This window comes from Lolium rigidum, chromosome 4 (genome assembly GCF_022539505.1).
Source record: "Lolium rigidum isolate FL_2022 chromosome 4, APGP_CSIRO_Lrig_0.1, whole genome shotgun sequence".
NCBI classification, from domain to species: Eukaryota; Viridiplantae; Streptophyta; class Magnoliopsida; order Poales; family Poaceae; genus Lolium; species Lolium rigidum.
The window spans coordinates 199,134,656-199,154,574 of record NC_061511.1 but is presented as its reverse complement, the minus strand read 5'-3'; the positions used below and the strand labels follow the sequence as shown (position 1 = coordinate 199,154,574).

The 19,919-nt window shown below is 46.8% G+C and overlaps 1 protein-coding gene across 1 annotated transcript; it reads right to left on the bottom strand.

The window, feature by feature from the left end:
* Positions 1-1,674: 1,674 nt before the first annotated feature.
* Positions 1,675-6,376, bottom strand: LOC124650074 (putative leucine-rich repeat receptor-like protein kinase At2g19210). The gene is made up of 11 exons (XM_047189636.1): positions 6,271-6,376; positions 5,106-6,158; positions 4,586-4,727; positions 4,442-4,513; positions 4,277-4,348; positions 4,115-4,195; positions 3,863-4,026; positions 3,506-3,777; positions 3,294-3,420; positions 2,821-2,889; positions 1,675-2,366 (listed from the first exon to the last, which is right to left on the bottom strand). The coding sequence occupies exons 1-11, from the start codon at positions 6,374-6,376 to the stop codon at positions 1,675-1,677; spliced, it is 2,850 nt and encodes a 949-aa protein (XP_047045592.1).
* Between the last annotated feature and the right edge of the window lie 13,543 nt (positions 6,377-19,919).

Genomic DNA, 19,919 nt, shown 5'->3' with positions numbered 1-19,919 from the left:
ATCGACTACATCCACCCCGAGATCTAATCTCGTTAAGCTTTGCGATCTTCGAGGGTTAGTCTCTTCATCTCCTCGTTGCTACCGTCTACTAGATTAGATCTTGGCTTGTGTTTTCGTTCTTGTGGTAGGAAATTTTTTGTTTTCTATGCTACGAATCCCATCAGTTACTGGATATCTAGAGCAAAATCGATGCGGTCATGCGCACCCTTATCTTCAGCCAGAATGGCTTCGTTTGGGCAAGGCGGAAAACTTTGCCTCTTGTCGGTGCCTTGAGACATATCTTAATATAGATTCCCATGAAACTGATAGAGGTGGGGAAAGTTGTGGTGGCTGCGATCGAAGGTTGGTAATGGCGGGGAGGGTACTGGTTGTGCTGAAGACAAGCGGGATGGCAGCACATGTTGTCTGGTGGTGCTTTTTGAGTATCGAGCCATGATTTCTAGGGGATTCGTTGGTTGTACCTGGCAATAGCCTTGTTGAAGGCATTGTTTTGGAAACTCGGATTTTCACCAAGCTGAAAACCCAAGATCTTCGATCGGGCGATGATAAGTTGTGTGCATTGTTTCCTTCCTCGAGGCTTTGCTTTTGGGGAATCTCGTTTGAAGTCTTGGTTTTGTCTTAGGCGGTGGTTTTGGGTGCTACTGTTGTGAGTGGTTCATCACCACAATAGGGTCTTTATTTTCTTTTTCTTCTTTTTTTTGGTTGTGTGCATTCATGATGTCTTTAAACATCTTGTTGGTGCAGATGCTAGGTGTAATTGGTATATTTGCCATATTAATGTATTTTCCTTATCAATAAAATGTAAGATTTAACGATTCTTGTACCATCCTTAAAATGCATCATAAAAAACATTTTTTTAGAGGAAGGCTTCAAATGAGTCCGAAGTCCAACTTTGAATTACTAAACCCATAAACCTCTTGCTCAGGATTACAAATGAACCAACAACCAACATAAAATAAAACGGCAGCAAATAACAAAATTTGAAACAAAAGGTTCACGAATTTGGAAGTCCACTTATCTGAAAAATGTTCATGAATTTGAAAAAATATTCGCAAATGTAAAAATATGTTCACCTATTTAAAATATTGCAAACTTGAAAAGATGTTCACGAAATCTACTTTTTTCTTCTAATTCCTATTTTCCTTTTTATCTTGGAGAAATGTTCATGGGTTAAAAAGTTTGAAACCGTGAATATATATAGAAACTTTAGACCGTGGATTTTTTTTAAGGTGGTGGAGTGATCTATTTTGTTTTACGTCACCTAGGCAAAATATTACATCACCGGATACAGCAACATCATATGTTGGGGAGGTATATTTATGCCAATGTATTGTAAACATTAGTTTTTTACATCGTCAAGCCTATTATACATCATTTGTCATTTAATTGTACATCACTATTAAAGTGCTCTAAGGTCATAAGCTTGAAATTGAAAGCTAACGCCTACTTATGTAGAAACAACCAATTGGAAGTTGTCTTTTGAACAATTAGCATGCATCGACCCAAAAGGCTTCATTCTGAAATTTAAATATCACAGTTTAGATATATGAACATCTACACATGTGCGCCCACTAAAATCAACATGCTTACAAATACTGTAGATACCACTTCATGGATAAAACTGTAGAATTGACTGTTGCAGTTTGTCAAAATAGCCAATGAAACATAGAGTGCTCAACGTGCAGCGGGACCGGTGGGCATTGTTGGTACCCTCATAAGACGTTTCTCCATCTCAAATGAAGCGTTGTTCGGGCTCACATTGGTGGACTGATCAGTGGTGTAAGAATCATAACTCATGTTTGGGTCATTGCCGCTGCTACCGGTGTAGAATCCATTGTTTGCATCATCTCGAGAGTGTCCATTCTCTAGCTCAATGCATTCTCGCAATTGTCCCACCACATCGGTCATGTTGGGACGCTGGGCTGAGGATTGTGCAGTGCACTTGAGGGCGATGTCTGCAACCTTCCACACGGTATTGACATCATAGCAACCATGCATGCGGGTATCCACTATGGCCTCAATGTTTCCTTGTGCCAGCCGTTGTCGTACCCACTGGATGATGTTGACGGGCACTGGCTCCCGAAGAATGGCCGGCTTTCCAGTGACCAACTCTAGCAGCACAACTCCGAAGCTGTACACATCGCTTTTGACAGTTGGTTGCATGGTCATTTGGTACTCGGGATCGACGTATCCTGGTGTGCCGACGAGCGTGTTTGTAGACACGTGGGTGTCATTGCTATTGAAAGCCTTGGACAGGCCAAAATCAGCAATCCTAGCCTCCAACGTCGCGTTCAACAATATGTTGGTGGCCTTCACATCCCGATGGATGAGGGGTGGATTGCAACCCTTGTGTAGGTACTCTAGTCCTACAAAGTAGCAGATCGGTTGGTGCTCAGATTTGTCAAAACATATGTCGTTCAATAACAGCAGCTGCGGCACAACAGTCGACTATGCATTCAAGTGAACTAGAAAGATATCCCGCACTTTGTAGCAGAAATCTCTTTAAGAACTATGTTGTGTAAATAAATGGGTAAAGGCTAGATTTAATTGATTTGAAATAGTTTTGTTTTTATCAGCTCAAAATTGATGATATGGAATATTAGATAGGTAAACAATTGATGATGTGGATATCTTGCAAACAATTGATGATGTGGATATCTTGCATGTATAAATAATGTATCATTAATAAATATTAGATAAATAACATGGAGTGAATGGCTCCAATAATAGATGATGTGGATCGCTTACATGTAGAGATAGAATATCATTAATACATGTTAGTGGAATATTACTTTATAAGATATATATATATATATATACCTTGGGCAGATTCAAGGGCGATTCTCAGCCGGTGTGTCCAGGGAAGACATGCTCCACTGCGATTGCTTCCTGAAAATAATTGATATTGTGAAATGAACAACTGTATCAAAAAAATCAGTTAATATAAATTCACTCTTACGTACCGAAGTCAAAACCTAGTGTTTTCTCTACTGGGACACATGATTTATGTAAGTTGTACTTCTAAACAACTTACTCCCTAATACATTGCATATTAGTTTAGGTCAAAGTCTAACATCGCAGAGCTTGATCAAGTATATAAGAAACAACATCAACATCTACAATATCAAATCGATACTATTAGATCAGCCATGAAATATAGCTTTGTATGGTTTGCACTTAGTATTTTGAAGGTAATTACTATTTCTATAACTTGGTCAAACTTTATAAAGTTTCATTTGACAAAAACTAATATACAATATATTGAGAAACATAGGGAGGAGTAGAGTAAATACCGTCTATATGCTCTTGCAAGGTTCCTTCAGACATATACTCATAGACAAGTGCCATGTACTCCCCATCCTTGCAGTAACCAATCATGGTGACAAGATTCATGTGATGAATCCGTGTCAAAATTTGAGCCTGGACAAAGGTTTGTATATAACCTATCAAATTTCACTCCGAGGTCTGTTGAGCCCGTAAACATCACTACTATAAAAAATATTACCTCTGCGAGAAACTCCTTGACTCCTTGATTCGAAGAATGTGACCGCAGCTTCACCGCAACCTGGATACCGTTCTCTAGGAAGCCGTTATAGACATACCCAAACCCTCCTTTGCCTAGCACTTGCTGAAAGTTGGTCGTTATCATCTCAAGCTCCTTGTACGTGAACCGACGGCTCTCAAGATGTCGCAGCGAACTCTGGCTGTCCACATCATTTGTCGTTGGGTTGCTCGGGATCTTATATTTCTCTGGCGTTATCGAGTTGTCCATTGATCCTTCGTAGGTGGCAATAGCAAAAATTAGTAGTGCTCGCGTGTGGGAAAATATAAGACCATTGGTGTGCCCAAGTGGAAGCCTTACCTTGTTTGTTTCGTTTTACCAAGCAAATGAGTAGAACTGTCACTGATACTATCACCACAAGCAATACTGCAGGGACAGCTACATAGAGTGCTATGTTGCTTTTCTTTTTGGCATGCAGTTGGCACGAATTGCCATCGGTGCAAAGGTTTGGATTGTTGACATATCTGACAAAATATCAAATGGAGAGGCTAATCAATGAGATTCTTCAAGCAACATGTTAGATAAAATGGGAAGTAGAACGGGGAAAAGTACCTTAGATCAAGTGAACCATCTTGAATTCTTTTGAGGAGTCCAGAGGGGATTGAACCATTGAGCTGGTTGCCTGACAAATCCCTAAGGAAACAAAATAATGGCATTGTTAAGATTTAAGTTCATGCAAATTGGAAAAAAAATGTCAAAAGTTTCCGGACATACAGAACTTTCAGTACAGGAAACTCTGAAAGGGTATCTGGAATCGAGCCTATCAAGTTATTGTTTGACAGGTCCCTGCAAGATATGAAACAATATCACTTTTCTTAACATTTTTGTGGCCAACAAGCTACGAACTAGGCAAAACTAGACCGAAAACTCGGAACTTACAAGTACTGGACTGCCTTGAGGTTAGTGAAAGAAGACGATATCTCACCACTGAGACCACTGGAAGACAGGCTTCTGCAGAGAGAAAATTTCAAGTAGTTCAGCTTCACTACACAGAACACATCATCCGTACATTGAAGTACTTACACGCTTGTGATCCTTGGACGGCTGCCAATGGCGCCGTAGCTGCAGGTCAACCTATCCCACGCCATGGCCTTTGGAGCGCAAGGATCACCCATCCAGTTCTTGCTCACTTGATACTTCGCCTTGATTGCCGTGATTGCATATACTACAGTTAATCGTTCATGATGCAATTAATTATCACCACTCCACAAGGAAATCATCACCGCTTCTACCTTATCACCTCTTTACAGGGAGTAGTATACTCATTCTATTTCTTAGTGGTACAATGTATTTACGTTTTAATCAAAGTGAAGAATATAGAAAAAAATATCAATATCTATAATATCATTGGAAACGCCATGAACTATATTATGCATTTGATGCTATAATAAACATTGATATATCTGAGTGTATATGTGTCAAGATTTATAAAGTTTGACTTTGACCAAAACTTATAGTAGCATTAAGCATTGAGAAACACATGGATTAGTGATCTGTTTTTTTTTTGGTAAGGAAGTTAGTAATGTGTTTTTGCATGACGTACCATCCTCGGGATCCGTGCCAAGGTTGGTGGTGGGAACCACGGTGAAGATCTCGGCAGCGTTAAGGACGGGCGGCAGCGTGGAGTTACTTGTGGCCTCGACGGAGAGGTTGTAGTGGCTGTACTGGAAGGGTTGACGGTTGTAGAAGGGGATGTCATAGAGGTAAACCGGCGAGAAGGTGAAGTCCGACGTAAACCACGGCTTGTCGTTGATGGTGACTCTCACCTCCCGCAGGGCGTTGCTGCGGAGGACCTGCAGCTCGGCCAAGTGCAGGACGATGAGGTACCCCGGTGAAGGGTCCATCGGGGTGGGATCGGAGGACCATGTGAGCTCTATGTTCTGAGAGACATTCCGCGGCATGATCCCCGTCCGCAACACCGCCGACGGCGCCTCGAATAGGTCGTCGTCTACGGTATGCACCTTCTGCGGCGTCCATATACTGGCCCAGGTCGCCGTGTCGACCATAGTGAACCATATCCGGTCGTGTGGGTCATCGGGATACCTGACAACGAAACTATCGTTGGTCGGGCCGAAGTTGAGTCTGTCCAGCAGGGTCAACCCCTGCACCTCAGTCACCTGCGGGTAGAGCGTCCGCTTCAGCGGCCTCAGCACAAGGCTAGAGATGAAGGGCGTCCCGGCGTCGGTGTTCACCAGGCACACCTGCACGAAATCGTCCGGCACCACCACGATTGCCTCCACCAACATCACCGCATCCGGACTGGAGATGTTCACGGTCTGCCAGTAGTTGACGCCGATGTAGAGGTCGAACACCGGGTGGAGGTTGAGGCCATCGTAGTTGCCGTACTTGAACGTGGCCCGGATGAGGTACTTGAGCCCGGAGACGAGGGACCGGAGCGTGTAGCAGTTACGCTTGCCAGCGGCGAAGCTGCGCACGTTGTACCAGGTCTTGCCCATGGTCGGGGTCACATACTCGGCCGAGACGTTGTGGTTGGTGCCAGCGTCGGTGAAGCCGGCGTCCGGGGCGTAGGAGAGCTTGGTGGTATCATCCACGTGCCCCGAATCCCCCGAGAGGCCGCAGTCTATGCTTATGAATCCTGCAGTGTCGCAGGACGCCAACGATCGATCGATTTAGAGGCATGATGAAGCAACGCAAACCATGCATGGACAGTGCATCTGGTCCAGAACGTAATACTGAAGAATGCATACCTTTGCTGTCAGGCTGAGCGTGAGCGTGGAGCACGACGCCGGTGGCGACGCAGAGGAGCAACAGCCATGGACCGGCCGCCATTGCTCGCGCCGTTGATAGCTCCATCACACACATGCAAGCGGCTTATATAGGATCGACTGGGCGCTTCATCCATGTCACCCACGTACATGCCTGGCAAGTCTGATACTCTGATCTAATTAATAAGGATGAAACCCAACTCTTCAGGCTGTCATTCACATCAGCATCACCATGATTTAGCATTTCAGCACGTCTACCTAGCATTCCGGTACACACAACTTGCGTAGCGCAGTAAGTTAGCGGCGCTGACCGGTGTGCCCTTCAATTCGCTGGCCACCTTCTTGTCATACTATAGAAGGTAACATGGGCGAGAAGAGTTTACTTCTCTTCGAGCTGGTCAATGTCCTTGCTGGGCTCTCATTTTCCTGGCAGATTCCGCGCCGTCGTGCACCGGTTGTACTTCTGACGTTTTCTCTGCGGTCAAGCAATTTTCTTGACGAAGATGGGGAGAGCAAAGCTAGAGGCACATGAGTGTAGGTGATTATGCAAAGTACTCTGTTTTGTTTGGCGTTCTTGATTACTGTAGGGAAAAAACTCCGCCCGTCACCACCACAGCGGGGCATACTTGAGAGAGCACATGAACCTCCTTCTTGATTGCCTGGTTGTGCAGTTTTCATGCAAGTGGTCTCAGGATCTCCGGGTGAAAAACTAAGCCCCATCAGAGCAGGTGATGATGACGGAACAGGCTCCGTATATTTTCGCCCCTTAAAACGCGAGTACAGGCCCAGTATTCACTTTTCGCCGGCCGAAAACTCAGACGAGTTAGCAGAACCCGTATCCCCACCCCTGTTCCACCCCGTAAAACAGGGGTGGGGATACGGGTTCTGCTAGCTCGTCCGAGTTTTCGACCCCTCAAAACAGGGTTTTAGACAACAATTTGCACAATAATTTCAGATCAAACATAGCACATCCAAAATATGTGATGCATAATTCATAGTTTTTAACATCACAACGCGATCATAGGCAATGTTCAAGCCACGGAAGTTTCCAAATGTGATCAACCATCAACGAGTTCATCGCCAGAGGCGCCACCACTCACCGGAGACTCACCTGGAGCACTTGCATCACGAGCTTCACGCGCAGCCTTCTTCCTCGCCATGATGTCCGCCTTGGTCTCCTTCCACCACGCCAGCTGATCCTCGTCCATGCCGTCGGTGCGCATCATCATGATATCCCTCTCCTCGGCCAAGAGCTCCTTCATGGTCTTGGCTTCTTTGAGTGCGAGCATCCTCAAGTCCAGCTCGGCCTTCCGCTTGGCATCTTCCCGCCTTGCTTCCACCTTGGCAAGCTTCACCTCCTTCTTCTTCTCGGTGATGAGGAGCTTGGTCTCCAATGTCTTCATCGTCAATGCCTCCTTGGACTTCATGAGTTGATCCAACTTCTCCCGGAAGCTAGCTGCTTCGCCTTCCACCTTCACCCTCTCCTTGGCTTTCTTGTTGCCCTCGGGCTTGCCGGCGTTTCTCGCACTCATGTCCTCTGCTTCATCATCCATGGTGAGCAGTGCCTCCTTCTTGCACTTTGGTTCATTGTCCCTCAACTTCCACTTAGCAAGATGTTGAAGAATGGAAAAGCAATGTTGAAATTGAAATTCCTTGTTCTTGGAGCCGGCCATGTCCTTGTACCGGGCTTGAGCAAACTTGGGCTGCACAACAATATTATGCGATGTCTGCACATGATCAACACATATGGATAGCAACAAACAAGGGAAACTTACATAGTCCTTCGGCACGCATCCACTAGTGGGGTTGTCGGCAACTTGATCCATGGCAGCACTCCAACGAGAATAAGCAGGTTTGATGATGTTCCATCGGCCTTCAAGGGAGCGGTAGGATCTGTTGGCCATGCTCTTGGTTCGAGGCTTTAGCTGGTGGTAGAGATCCTCAATGCGCTGCCAATAGCGCTTGCCGCCTTGGTCCACTCTGGTGCATGCATCCATCCTCACCTTGCTCCAAGCACGGACCAAGGTGGCGTCTTCGATCTCGGTGTAGTTGGAGGTGCCTGGCCTCAACGTTGACGAAGAACCGGCGGCAGCCGGATCAACCTCAACCACCTCCTCCTCGTCACCCTCATCCTCCTCCTCCTCATCTATCTCTTCGACGTTGCACTCCCCATCGAACGCATCGATGCCGGCGTCCAAATCCACCGCGGATTCATTGAGCATGTCCATGTACGATGTTGTGGACTCAACATCGAACACCTTGTCTACGTCCATGGTGGGTGGCGGCGTCGCGGGCATCACATCGGACGGAACGGAGGGAGGAGGGGCCGTGGCCTTGGAAGATGGTGGAGGCATGAGGCTGATGCGGCTGACCTGCTTTGTCTTCACCTTGGGCTGCGGAGCACCCCTCGGCCCGGCCGCCTTCGTCTTCATCTTGCCCCCTTTCTTGGCAGCCGGCGGGGCTGCGGCTGGCGGAGCTGCGGCCGCCGAAGGGGCTTCGAAGAATTGCTTCAGAATCCTCTTCCTCTTCGAAGGGATGGTGGCGGAGATCATGGCCGACACGTCGCCGGCGTTGGGCGGACCTACGACGGGGACATCAACCACCGCGGCCGTTGGAGATGCACCGCCGGCAGAAGGCGGCCCTTGCGGAGGATCCATGGCAGCGGGATCCGGCCGCGACGTTGCCGGGAAGGGCGGGGCGGAGGAGATCGAGCGGCGGCGGCGGTTGGGTTTCGCTGAAACCGTTCGCGCGCAGTGGAGGGGGGATACTGGTTTGGCCCTCTATTCCCGCTCCCACCCCGCACAAGTAGGGGGCGAAAGCCCGCCCCGTAATCCAAAACAGCAAAAATCGGAGCGGGGGCCGTTTTTACGGGATCTGCTAGACGGCCGGGTAGAGCCGAAACCCGTATTCCGGCGGTTATTATACGGGTTTGGCCTTTTTAAAAAGTGTATTAGACATGCTCTAATTGGCGTAGTTTTGGAGTTTCTTAACCCTCACCTCCCGGTGCGATTCACTCGTGGCTGCTGGGTAGCATGGCGCCCAATGGTGGTGGTACGTTGAGGCGACGGCCTCATCTTCGGCCTCCCATGCAGCAACGATCATTCGGGGCAGGTCGTGACCTAGTGTGGTTTGGGTGGCAACCAAGAGCAGAACACATGATGTAGTGGTGTACTTGGTTGTTTCTCTAGTGTTTTTTTACAACTAGGCAAACAAATGGTGAAACTTTTGCCGAACATTACACTCGTGCACCACCCGAGTATTTGCTGAGTGTAACGCTCGACAAATAAGAAATACTCGAAAATACCAAACTTTGCCAAGTATTTCCTACAAACGGAGCACTTGGTGTTGTGCTCTTTACTAATTTAGACTTTCCTTCTCTTCTATCCTTTGTCTTTTGTACATTTTCTCTAGTATCCTTTCGTGCTTCTTTAACCAAGAATCTACCACTTCTAATTGTTGTAACACAACGCTCTATCCAAGTCATTACATGGGTTTGGCGTATCAATGTTGACATCTAAATCCACTTCAAAAACGAGTGACCTACTCCTTCAAGCTTACCAAGGTGCTTATTAACGGGCATCTTAATATTTTTTTTAACGTCTACATAATTTGGTTGCAACGTGATGCACTCCTTGGTCAGAAAACAAGGATGGTGCTTCCATCTGGATAGGTCCTGTTACGAACGTATCTGTTCATGAAGTCATTCATCCTTTCGAAAAGTATCATGTTGTGAAAGAATAGCAGTCCTAGCAAGCTGGTCTCATGGACAATCTGGGCCAACAGCACCATAATATCAAAGAATGTGGACGGGAAGTAGATTTCAAGCATATATAGTATGATAATGATATCTTCCTTTTGCCTTCTGAGCCGCCTCAAGCTGATCAACATTCCAAAGAAAACATAAAAAAAATAAAGAGGTCCAGAAGTGTGTCACATACGTGATCGCCCAGTATATCCCTCTAAGTGCAACTGGAGGTAATTGTCACATCATCACGTGATAGTTATAAGACTGTATCCGGTTGAAACTTTGTTTCTTCGAATATGGATATCTACCTCCGATCACCAGGTAACCGGAGGTAACTTTCATACCTCCAAGGAACTTGAAAACTTGATCGAACTCCTTCTAACCAAGAGTAAAGTAAGACGCGGAGCTAATCATCATTAGTAACTTTTTTTCCCTTTGCTGATGTCATCTCCTTCTCAGGACCTTCGTGAAGCCCTTCCCTGATACAAAGTCTGTTCTTGCCTCGGTCCCATATTTAGTCTTGTCCGGCATGTTAAAAAGTGTAGCAAGCAAAATCTCTCACACACATTTCTTCATGATATTCATGACATCAAGAAAATGAGGCGTATCGACTAATATCGCAAGTTCAAAAATTTAGACTTTGTTTCCATACTTTTCACATTAACTCCAAGGCAATCTGCTTCTTTCCCTGCTTAGGGCACCATTCCCAATCGTTCAACATCGTATAGATTTGATGTACGATCCACGTAGGTGGCTTAACTTGGGTCCCCACTTCACCATCAAACATATTTTAATGACTTGTCAACTCCTCATCTAAATGAAGCCACATTTGATGCCCCATATACACGGTATTTCGAGAGCCATCTTCCTGTAGATGCTTCCAAACAGTATTATCCATACACTTAACACATGAGTGCATATCCCGTCCTAGTGGATAAGTAGAGCCGATGTCAGCAGCTCAAACTCCTTCGTTTCTCTATCAATTTATAAATTTTTTTCGCTGTCTTCGTTGATTTATTCAATTGGTTGAAGTATCACACTTAGCATTGGAGTTGTATTATATTTTATGTTGGAAGTAGTTTTTGATAACTCCTATTCACCTTGCTCGATCTATTTGTCCAATCCAAATATTTCACCTGAATAATGATCCATCCGGACGGTAGGCAGTAGGGGATTTGATGTAACAAATCCCCATTCCCCTCAACGTATCGCCTTTCCGTCGTTGCATCCCCTCCTCCTCCGCCACAGGCCCTCTAGTTTACCCCAACTAGTTCCATGGCACGCGTATGCCCCCTCGGCCGTGGGGGATTTTCCCCAACGACGCACGACCTCGTGGGGCTTTTTATATTGTGGTGCTCATATTAATAAATGCATGAATCTTGTAGGTGGCTTGTCTATTATACATTCTATGGGATAATGGGATGTAGCATGGGAGAGCACATGAGAGCGTAGGACTAGGGAAATGCAGACCTTCCCGAAAGCCTACCAGGTGTAGCGGTAGAAGCTCATGCGTTGGCACGTGTTGCAAGCATATCATCCCCGCATATGAGGCTTTTACCTTATGTTTTAATTGCACTTCCTAGCGTAGCGTGCTACTAGTATTTCCATCTGTGTACTTCAAAACCCAAACGGACGTGTACTTTTAAGTTGTCCTAATAATAGCTTCCCTTTAGGGGAAGTTGTAAATGCATGACCGGGCCGGACCATACCGCACGCCAGGCGCGCCAAGTCTCCCGGTGACTTGCCTTCAACATCGACCATTAAATTCGGATCGGACAGACCACAACTACCGGAGGCAGAATCCTCACCGTGACTACCAATTTCACAACACTTTTGTGTCTATAAACTTTAAAATGCTTCTTATTCACAAACCCGTGTGTTTAAATAGGCTCAATTTTTTTCTAGAATGGAGACTGAAACGTATATGATTTAATGGAGTATTTTCGAATTTTGCTGGAAAGTTTGAATTTTCAGTTTAAAATTTCGGACAAAAACTTAAAATGTGGCTTATTCACAACCCATACGTTCAAATTGACTTAAAATATGACAACGGCGGCAATGGCGCTAGCGTCCTCGACTTCAGTGCCTTTGACCGCACCCATTAGAATTTTTTCGTCTAGTAATACATATTTTGCAAACTTTTTACAAATTTGAATCAAATCCAAAGTTCCTGTTGCAATTTCAAATTTTACACAATTTAAAGTTATTAAGGGTCTCCGGTGTGTGAAACCTCTCCCCAAATTAAGAAGCAGGTGCTAACGTCTGTCTATTTAGGGGAGGCCGAGATGGAGATGTTCCAAGATTCACTTATATCGTCTTTTCTCTGAATAAATGGCCAAGTCCACGATTGATTAGGCTCCATACATATTGCTAATTTGATTAAACATGCAAGCTAGCAATATATTTACAACAGAGCAACCTCACATTAGAGCATCTCCAACAGACGCTCTAAAAATTGGCGCGCTATATGTAGTTTGCACCGTGCTGTAAACAGATACCAAGCGTTCGCGTGAAAGTTGCCCCGCCGGAAGCGCCATTTTGCGCGCGTGCTCGGACGGGAAAAGTGCTCCTCCGCCAGGCGCGCCATTATGCAGCGCGCGGCGCGGCCTGAACAGCTAGTTGGATCGTTTTCGTTCGAAATATAAATCAAACGCCCACTATGAAAGCTTCCGTGGCGACGACGTCTTTAGGGAATTGGCGCGCCCACTCGAGGCGGAGGGCCTCGTTGCGCTCGGCGATGAGGAGGCGTTGCTCCAGCTCGCGTTGGCGGCGCTGCTGCTCGCGCGCGATGACCGGTGACGGGGGCGCCAGCTGCTCCGCCTGCTCCCGCGTCCAGACGTCATGAAAGTTCATCATCCGGCGGGAGCGGCCGAAGCGCCAGGCGACGCCGTCGCACGCCCGCGCCGCCTCATGCGCCGTATCGAACGTATCGAGACGGATCCGCTCGTCGCCGAGAGAGGTGGGGAGAGAGACAGAGACGGAGCTTTTAGCGCGCGGTAAAGTTTTTAGCGCGCGTCTTTTTTCCGTGTCCGCTGGAGCTTCGCGCGGGCGCCCGCGCGCGCCAAACTGGCGGTTTTTTTGCCACGTGCGGTTTTTGCAGCGTCTGTTGGAGATGCTCTTATTCGTACATACAGTTAGTTACGAGGCCACTTTTGACTGTGTTTAAGGGGGCAGGTCAAGGAAATTTTGCCTCCACCGTTCTTATACGTTGGATGAACAATTGATGGTAGATGTTGGAGGCAAGTCACCGTGAGACTTGATAACACCAAGTTACTGAAGCTGCCTCCATGCCAGACGCCACCTTGCATCTCTAACCGAAACCACTTCCCGGGTCGGATGAGTTGAAAGCAGCTCTAACTGAAGGGTTAGAGGAGAAAATATAGGATATTGACTCCTATAATCTTCTCCACTCTCTTAAATATGGTCGGCCGAGAACTCGACTAAAAAAAATCCGTCTAGCCCAAAACCGCCGCCAGTCATCACCGCCGCCGGTATTCTCCCCTTCCCCAGCCAAAATGTCACCGGAGCTTGCTTTTGCAGCCCCTTCGGAGTTTCCAGCCAATGTGACGCCGCAGGAATCGACCCCCGCGAAGCCTCCGATGCCGCGGAAACGGTTGGGCACTACCGACGTGGCGGGGTCTACGGTAGTGGCCTCCAATACCACGGACGGAGCTCTTCTACCCTCCGAGCCACGGCCGCGCCGCGCGCATCGCTCAGGAGGACCGAGAGGCTCGGGAGCGAATCAAGGCTGAGGCCACCGGCGAGAGGTATATGGCCGAGCTTCGTCGGCTAAATCCCGGCCGCGTCGCAGCGGAGGCGCAGGGCTACGAGGAGTACGCCGCGCCCCGCGGCTTCGCCTCTTTAGTGGCACCGACAGGCAGCGGGAACTTCTTTAACGGCAGCCTCATCTTCCTCGCGATGGTGGTGGCGTCTTCCTCCGCATCGACGCATGGTGTCATCGACCTTTGTGACGACTGCTTCAACGCTTGGCTCGACGGCCTCGGCGACTAGGTGGCTTGAATATAAGTGTCTTTTTTTTTGAATTTAGTGTTTTTTCGTTTATTGCAATGTGTCTAGTAGAAGATTTAAATATAGAAGTTTAGATTTAGAAGATTGATTCTCACGGCCGAATTTTTTTTTTTAAATCTCATCGGTAAACTATGCACCGTTTTCTCCTCTAACATTTAGAAGTTCAGTTAGAGATGCTCTAACTAGTGTTGTGTTGACCACCGGTTTGCCCATCGAATCGGTGACGCCGTTTTGTCTGCCTGCCGTGGCTGGATAGGGCCGGGTGGATGGCAAGGCTTTCCTTGACTTCCAGCCGGTCGTGGAACGTTACTGCGTGCGTTTCCGGTGTCAATTCTCTTGCCTATCTACGTGCAGTTGGGTGCCGAACTGCCGGCCACTGCTGCGCACCGAAAGCGTGCAACTCGTACGTGCGGCGTCGTAGTAACTCTACTGTTGGATCAGTCCTGCACTGTCTATGGTGTACTACTCTACTGTTCAGATTTACTTACCCTCTACGCGTGCAAAAGGTAAGCCTGTGAGGGAGGTCCAAGTACGGGCGTACCATGTACTACACCCGATCCTGTTTTAATGCCACTATTGCTCTGCTCCCCCGCTCGCCCGCCTGGTACCCGTAGGCATCACTCTCTGCATCTCGTGTACAATACACTACTGTACATTATTTCCCTCTTTTCAAGAAATACCAATTTGCGTACGGTCGGTGGATCTCCGGCGGTATGGCGGGGCAGTACGGGGAGATCTCCATTTTTTTTTTGAGGGAAAGCCATGCGGCATGCTTTATTGATTCTCAAATATAGTTACATCGTTTATGAGCTTAGAAAATAAATAACTAGGGGAATCATCATCCAAAAACAATTCAAATGCTCAGTAAAACTATGCCTAGCTATCTCATGCGCCACTTCATTGGCCTCCCTATTACAATGCTCAACGTGATTTCTCTAAAACTAGTAGAAATAATTTTACAATCATCAAAAATCGCTGCTGATGAAGTTGCAGAGAAACCACCCTCATTCATTCCTCGATTCGACGGGGATGGCGTCACCCAGCGCTGACGCGTTGGGAGCCGGGGGCAGTCAGGCAAGGCTTACATGTTGGACCGGATTTGGGCAATTCCTATACACCGACCAGGTCAACCGTTAACGCGCGCCGCACAGCCGCGCGCGGTATGGGCCGGCCTGGTCGGCCTAGTTCGCCGTTTATTTCTGTCTTTAATTTTTCTTTTCTTTTGTTTTTCGTTTTCTTTTCTGTTTCTTTTTATATTTTATATTTATATTTTATATTTTTGTTTATTTTTATTTCTGTTCAAATTTGAAAACAGTTCAAATTTAGAAAATTTTCAAAATTGAAAATGTTCAAATTTGAAATGGGTTTAAATGTAAAATTTGTTTTATTTGAAAAATGTTCAAATTTAAAATATGTTCATATTGAAAAAAAAAATACATTTTGAAAAAATATACAATCTTAAAAATGTTCGAAACTTTAAAATATTTATATTTTCTGGAAATTTCAGAAATTTATTTTTTTAATATACTTTTAAATTTAAAAATATTTCATCTTTTGTAAAAAAACACGAAAACAAATAAAGAAAGCAGTGACGGGAACAGTGCGTTGGCCCACACTAGGTGTGCGCTGTCTGGTCCGTACAGACCAGGTCGGCACACAGCACCTCTCCGGGTTTGGGCCAGAATTTGGAGCTCAAACTTTGGGCCAGCCTGGCCTCGGGTTTGTCGAAAACCTGATTTAGGATTAGTTCGGGCCAGGTTTGTTGTGCTCGGGCCAGGGAATTTAGGAGGGATTTTTTAGCCCGTCCCAAAACCTGGCCTGGCCAGAAAAATGCCGAGGTGTACTCGTGGGGGAGGGGAGGGGAGGTGCTATATGCCGACCAGCTCGGTGCGGGAGGATGTGCCGCACACCCCGCGCCCCGTGCAGGAGCATTATTGGGCCAGGCCCAAAACAGGTAATCCCTTTTTCGTTTTTTCTTTTTTTCAGATGTATTATTTTTTTGCTCTTTTTTTAAGTTTTGTAAAGTTTGAAAATATCTTAACAACCTGAATATGAACGAATTTGAAAATCTCTTTTTCGTTTTCTTTTTCCTTCTTTTTCCCGTTTTCTGTATATTTTTTCTCTTTTCTTTTTTGTTTTTTCCCTGTTTTTTGTTTCATTTTTCCTTTTCCTTTTTTTTCAAATTCGTAAAACGTTCAAATTGCGAAAATGTTTAAATTCAAAAATGTTCAAATTTGAAAACCGTTCAAATCTGAAAACTGTTCAAATTTGAAAACCGCTCAAATTTGAAAACCGTTCAAATATGAAATTTGTTCAAATTCGAAAATTGTTCTAATATGAAAATAATTCAGATTCGAAAATTGTTCAAATATAAAATTTGTTCGAATTTAGAAATGTTCAAATTCGGAAATTGTTCATAGAAAAAAAATACATTTTTGTTCAAATTTAAAAATGTTCAAATCTGAAAAATTGTTCACTTTCAAAAAATGTTAAATTTTAATTTTTTTAATATTTTCAAATTCGTTCATATTCAGGTTGTTAAGATATTTTCAAACTTTACAAAACTTAAAAAAAGAGCAAAAAAATAATACATCTGAAAAAAAGAAAAAACGAAAAAGGGATTACCTGTTTTGGGCCTGGCCCAATAATGCTCCTGCACGGGGCGCGGGGTGTGCGGCACATCCTCCCGCACCGAGCTGGTCGGCATATAGCACCTCCCGGGAGGGGAGGGGGAGCGCCTATTGTCCGTTTTAAGCGGAGCGTATGATTTGTCCGCATACCCGTTGTTCAACGATCCGTTTATATGGGCTCAGCCCGTTTAAGCGATTTGCTTGCGCGTGAACCGGTCGTTTTAGTGCCTCCGCGTGAGTTCCACTTTTCCTTTTATTCCGTTTAGTTTAGATTTCAAAATTTGAACAAAATTGAAAACTAAACTAATTCAAAACCAAACAATTTTTAAAATGAACAAAATTCAAATTTCAAAAAAAATTAAATTTGAACGAATGGATTTGAACAAAATTTTCGAATCGAACAAAATTTAAAACTGAACAATTCTAAAGCAAAAAAAAATTAAAATCGAACAAAATTAAAATTTAAACAAATTTTAAATCTGAACAAATTTCAAATTTGAACAAATTTTGGATTTGGACAATTTTATAATATAAACATTTTTAGATCAGAACAAAAAACAAATCTAAACAAATTTTGAAATTAGCAAAACCAACAAAAACTAGCAAAAAAACCCAAAGAAACCCCACAAAACCAGACAGACTAGGCGTTAATGGACCGGCCCACCCTATCCCCCGCTTCAATGGGGAGCGAATCGCTCCCGCACTGGGCGGGGTATAGGGATTGCCGGAGGGGAGGGGGAGGGTAGTCCATGGTGCCTCCGCGTTGTTTCTTTTTACGCGTTGTTTCTTTTTAATCTTTTGCCTCTTGTAAGTACTCGTGGTCCGATGGGATGATGCATGGCAACAAAAAAGTTTGGTCCTTGCGCACCGCTGACTGTGGATTAACCAACCCCCATGCAACCTACACGTGGCTCAGGGGATGTGACTACGACATAAGTACTTTCTCCGTATCGGTTTAACAGACGTGCACGTAGTTTAAGAAAAAGTTTGACCATTGATTTTGTCAACAAAATATAAATTATATGTCTATAAAATTTATACCATTAGATTCATATTCAAATAAAGTTTCCCATGATATAATTTGTATGACATAATTTTCATATTTTATTAACCAAATTAATGGTTAAAGTATTTTCTTAAACTACGTGTGTACCTGTTAAACCGATATGGACGGAGTATATGATTTCTCTCATTAGCGACTCCTTGAGTATTAGTATTTCGTGCACATGCTTCGTGTTGCCTTCTGTATTCTCGAGTCCCTCTCTTCCACGACCAAGGAAACAGGCGTGTACCATGACGTGTGCGATTACCAAACTTTTAACGACTCTGGTGTGCTAGTCCACCAGATAAACTAACGAAATATTTTACGACAATTTAGTGTGAGCATCGTGCTGATGTGATTTGGCTTCTCTTTGTGGAGTATTATAACCAATCACGGGGAGGAATTCGGACCTTTCTATGCAACTGAGACTGAAACTCCGATCCAGCTGGTCCTGGCCTTGGTCTCACCGTCACAACATGCTTCCTGTCGCAGTTAAGCTCGTGATCCGACGTCATCGATCGATAGATCGAGTACATATCTCACTTCACACAGACGTACTCACCCTACATAGCACGCCGGGGACCATGAGGCAGAGGCAGAGGCAGCAAACAAAGCATACGTACATCGCTGAAGAATAAATTAACGTGTTCACCTACACGACCGTGCCCGTTTCGCAAAGAGCACATTAATTTCGGGTCGTAGCTAGCCCCGTACCGTCTGGTGCTCATGCATGCGATTCACGGTACGTTCATGCATGCGTCCCATTAATTTCCCGGCACGTTGCGCGCTCGATGGATCGTCGATCACACGGCCGCCAGGCCTACGGAGGAGCAAGTAGCAGAGGCTCGATCGCGGTCGCAGAGCTGTAGTACAGTAGTAGCCTGCAGTGGACCCCCACCCTGCGGTTCGATCCGGCATGGCCTACGTACGGTGCAGGTCTAGAACTGATGCCCTGGCTTGACATGCGCCACCTTGCAATTGCAGGGGCAGACATGCACAAGTGTTGTGTTGACCACCGGTGTGCTGATGCTGCCCATCTAATCCGTGACGCCCTTTGGTCTGCCTGCGACCTCGGCTAGTTCGGTCGGGACTGTCTCGATCGGATTATTGAACTACCAGCGGCCAATCTGAATTATTTGACATTTCTGATTATAATTGTGAATATATAAATGGATATATCTGCATCGCCAATTATTCACCAAACAAATATTACCAATGTGGCCAAATGTAAGTTGTTACTATGATTAAGAACATAAGACTATTATTTATTACACCGTCTGAAAAAAGGATATCTGACCTCATAGTGAAACAGAGTGGAACCGTTCGCTCGCTCGCCCCCCCGCGGGCGACGGGCGAACCCTAGCCGCCGCCACCCCAAGTCCTCCTCCTTCCTCTTCCCCGGCCGTCGCCGCCGGCCTGGGCCGCCGGGCGTTGCCCGCGCGGTGCCGGCGGCGGCGGGGCTGACCTTCCCCGCGGCGCGGCGGGGCGCGGGGGCCCCTTGGCGGCGCGGTGCACCTCGGGCCGACGGCGGTCCGGCGCGGCGGCGTGAGACCCGCGCGCCGGGTGGGAGGAGGAACGGCGGCGCAGCCGGCTGGAGGCGGAGCGGCCGACGGCGGGCGGCGCGGACGGGATCGGCTCGGCCCGGATCCGGCCCGGCTCGGGGCCCGGATCGGGCCGGGCGGGTCTCCTGCGTTTCGGCGCGCCGGCGGAGCTTCCCCGGCGGCGGAGATGGTGCGGCGGCGGTGGATGGGTGGCGGCGGCGCTCGGCCGGCCTCGCTGCAGCTTGGCAGTGGGGCTTTACGGGCCTGTTTGGGCCCGGCCGGGCCAGCTTGGGCCTGGTTTGCCCCCTTTGCCATGTCCGGTCGGCGACCGCGAAGGCGGTGGAGGCAGTTCCCTCCCACCCGGCTGGGGTGCCGCTACCCCCGTCCCTGCCCATGTCGTCTCTTCCTCTAGGTCCTGTTCCGGTGACCACAGAGCGACGGCGATGACGTCTACAAGACCGTGGTGGCGTGTGCTGGTGGGTGGCATGTTTGGTGGAGCACGTCGGAGCGTTCAGGGTGATGGGTTTGGGGGTCGGGAGAAATCCGTGTCGGCATGTTCGACTCCGACGCGGCGACGCCTGCGGGTGCCGCCTTCCTTCCTAAAGGGCGTCGGATGTATCCCTCCCTAATCCCTTCCGCGTACC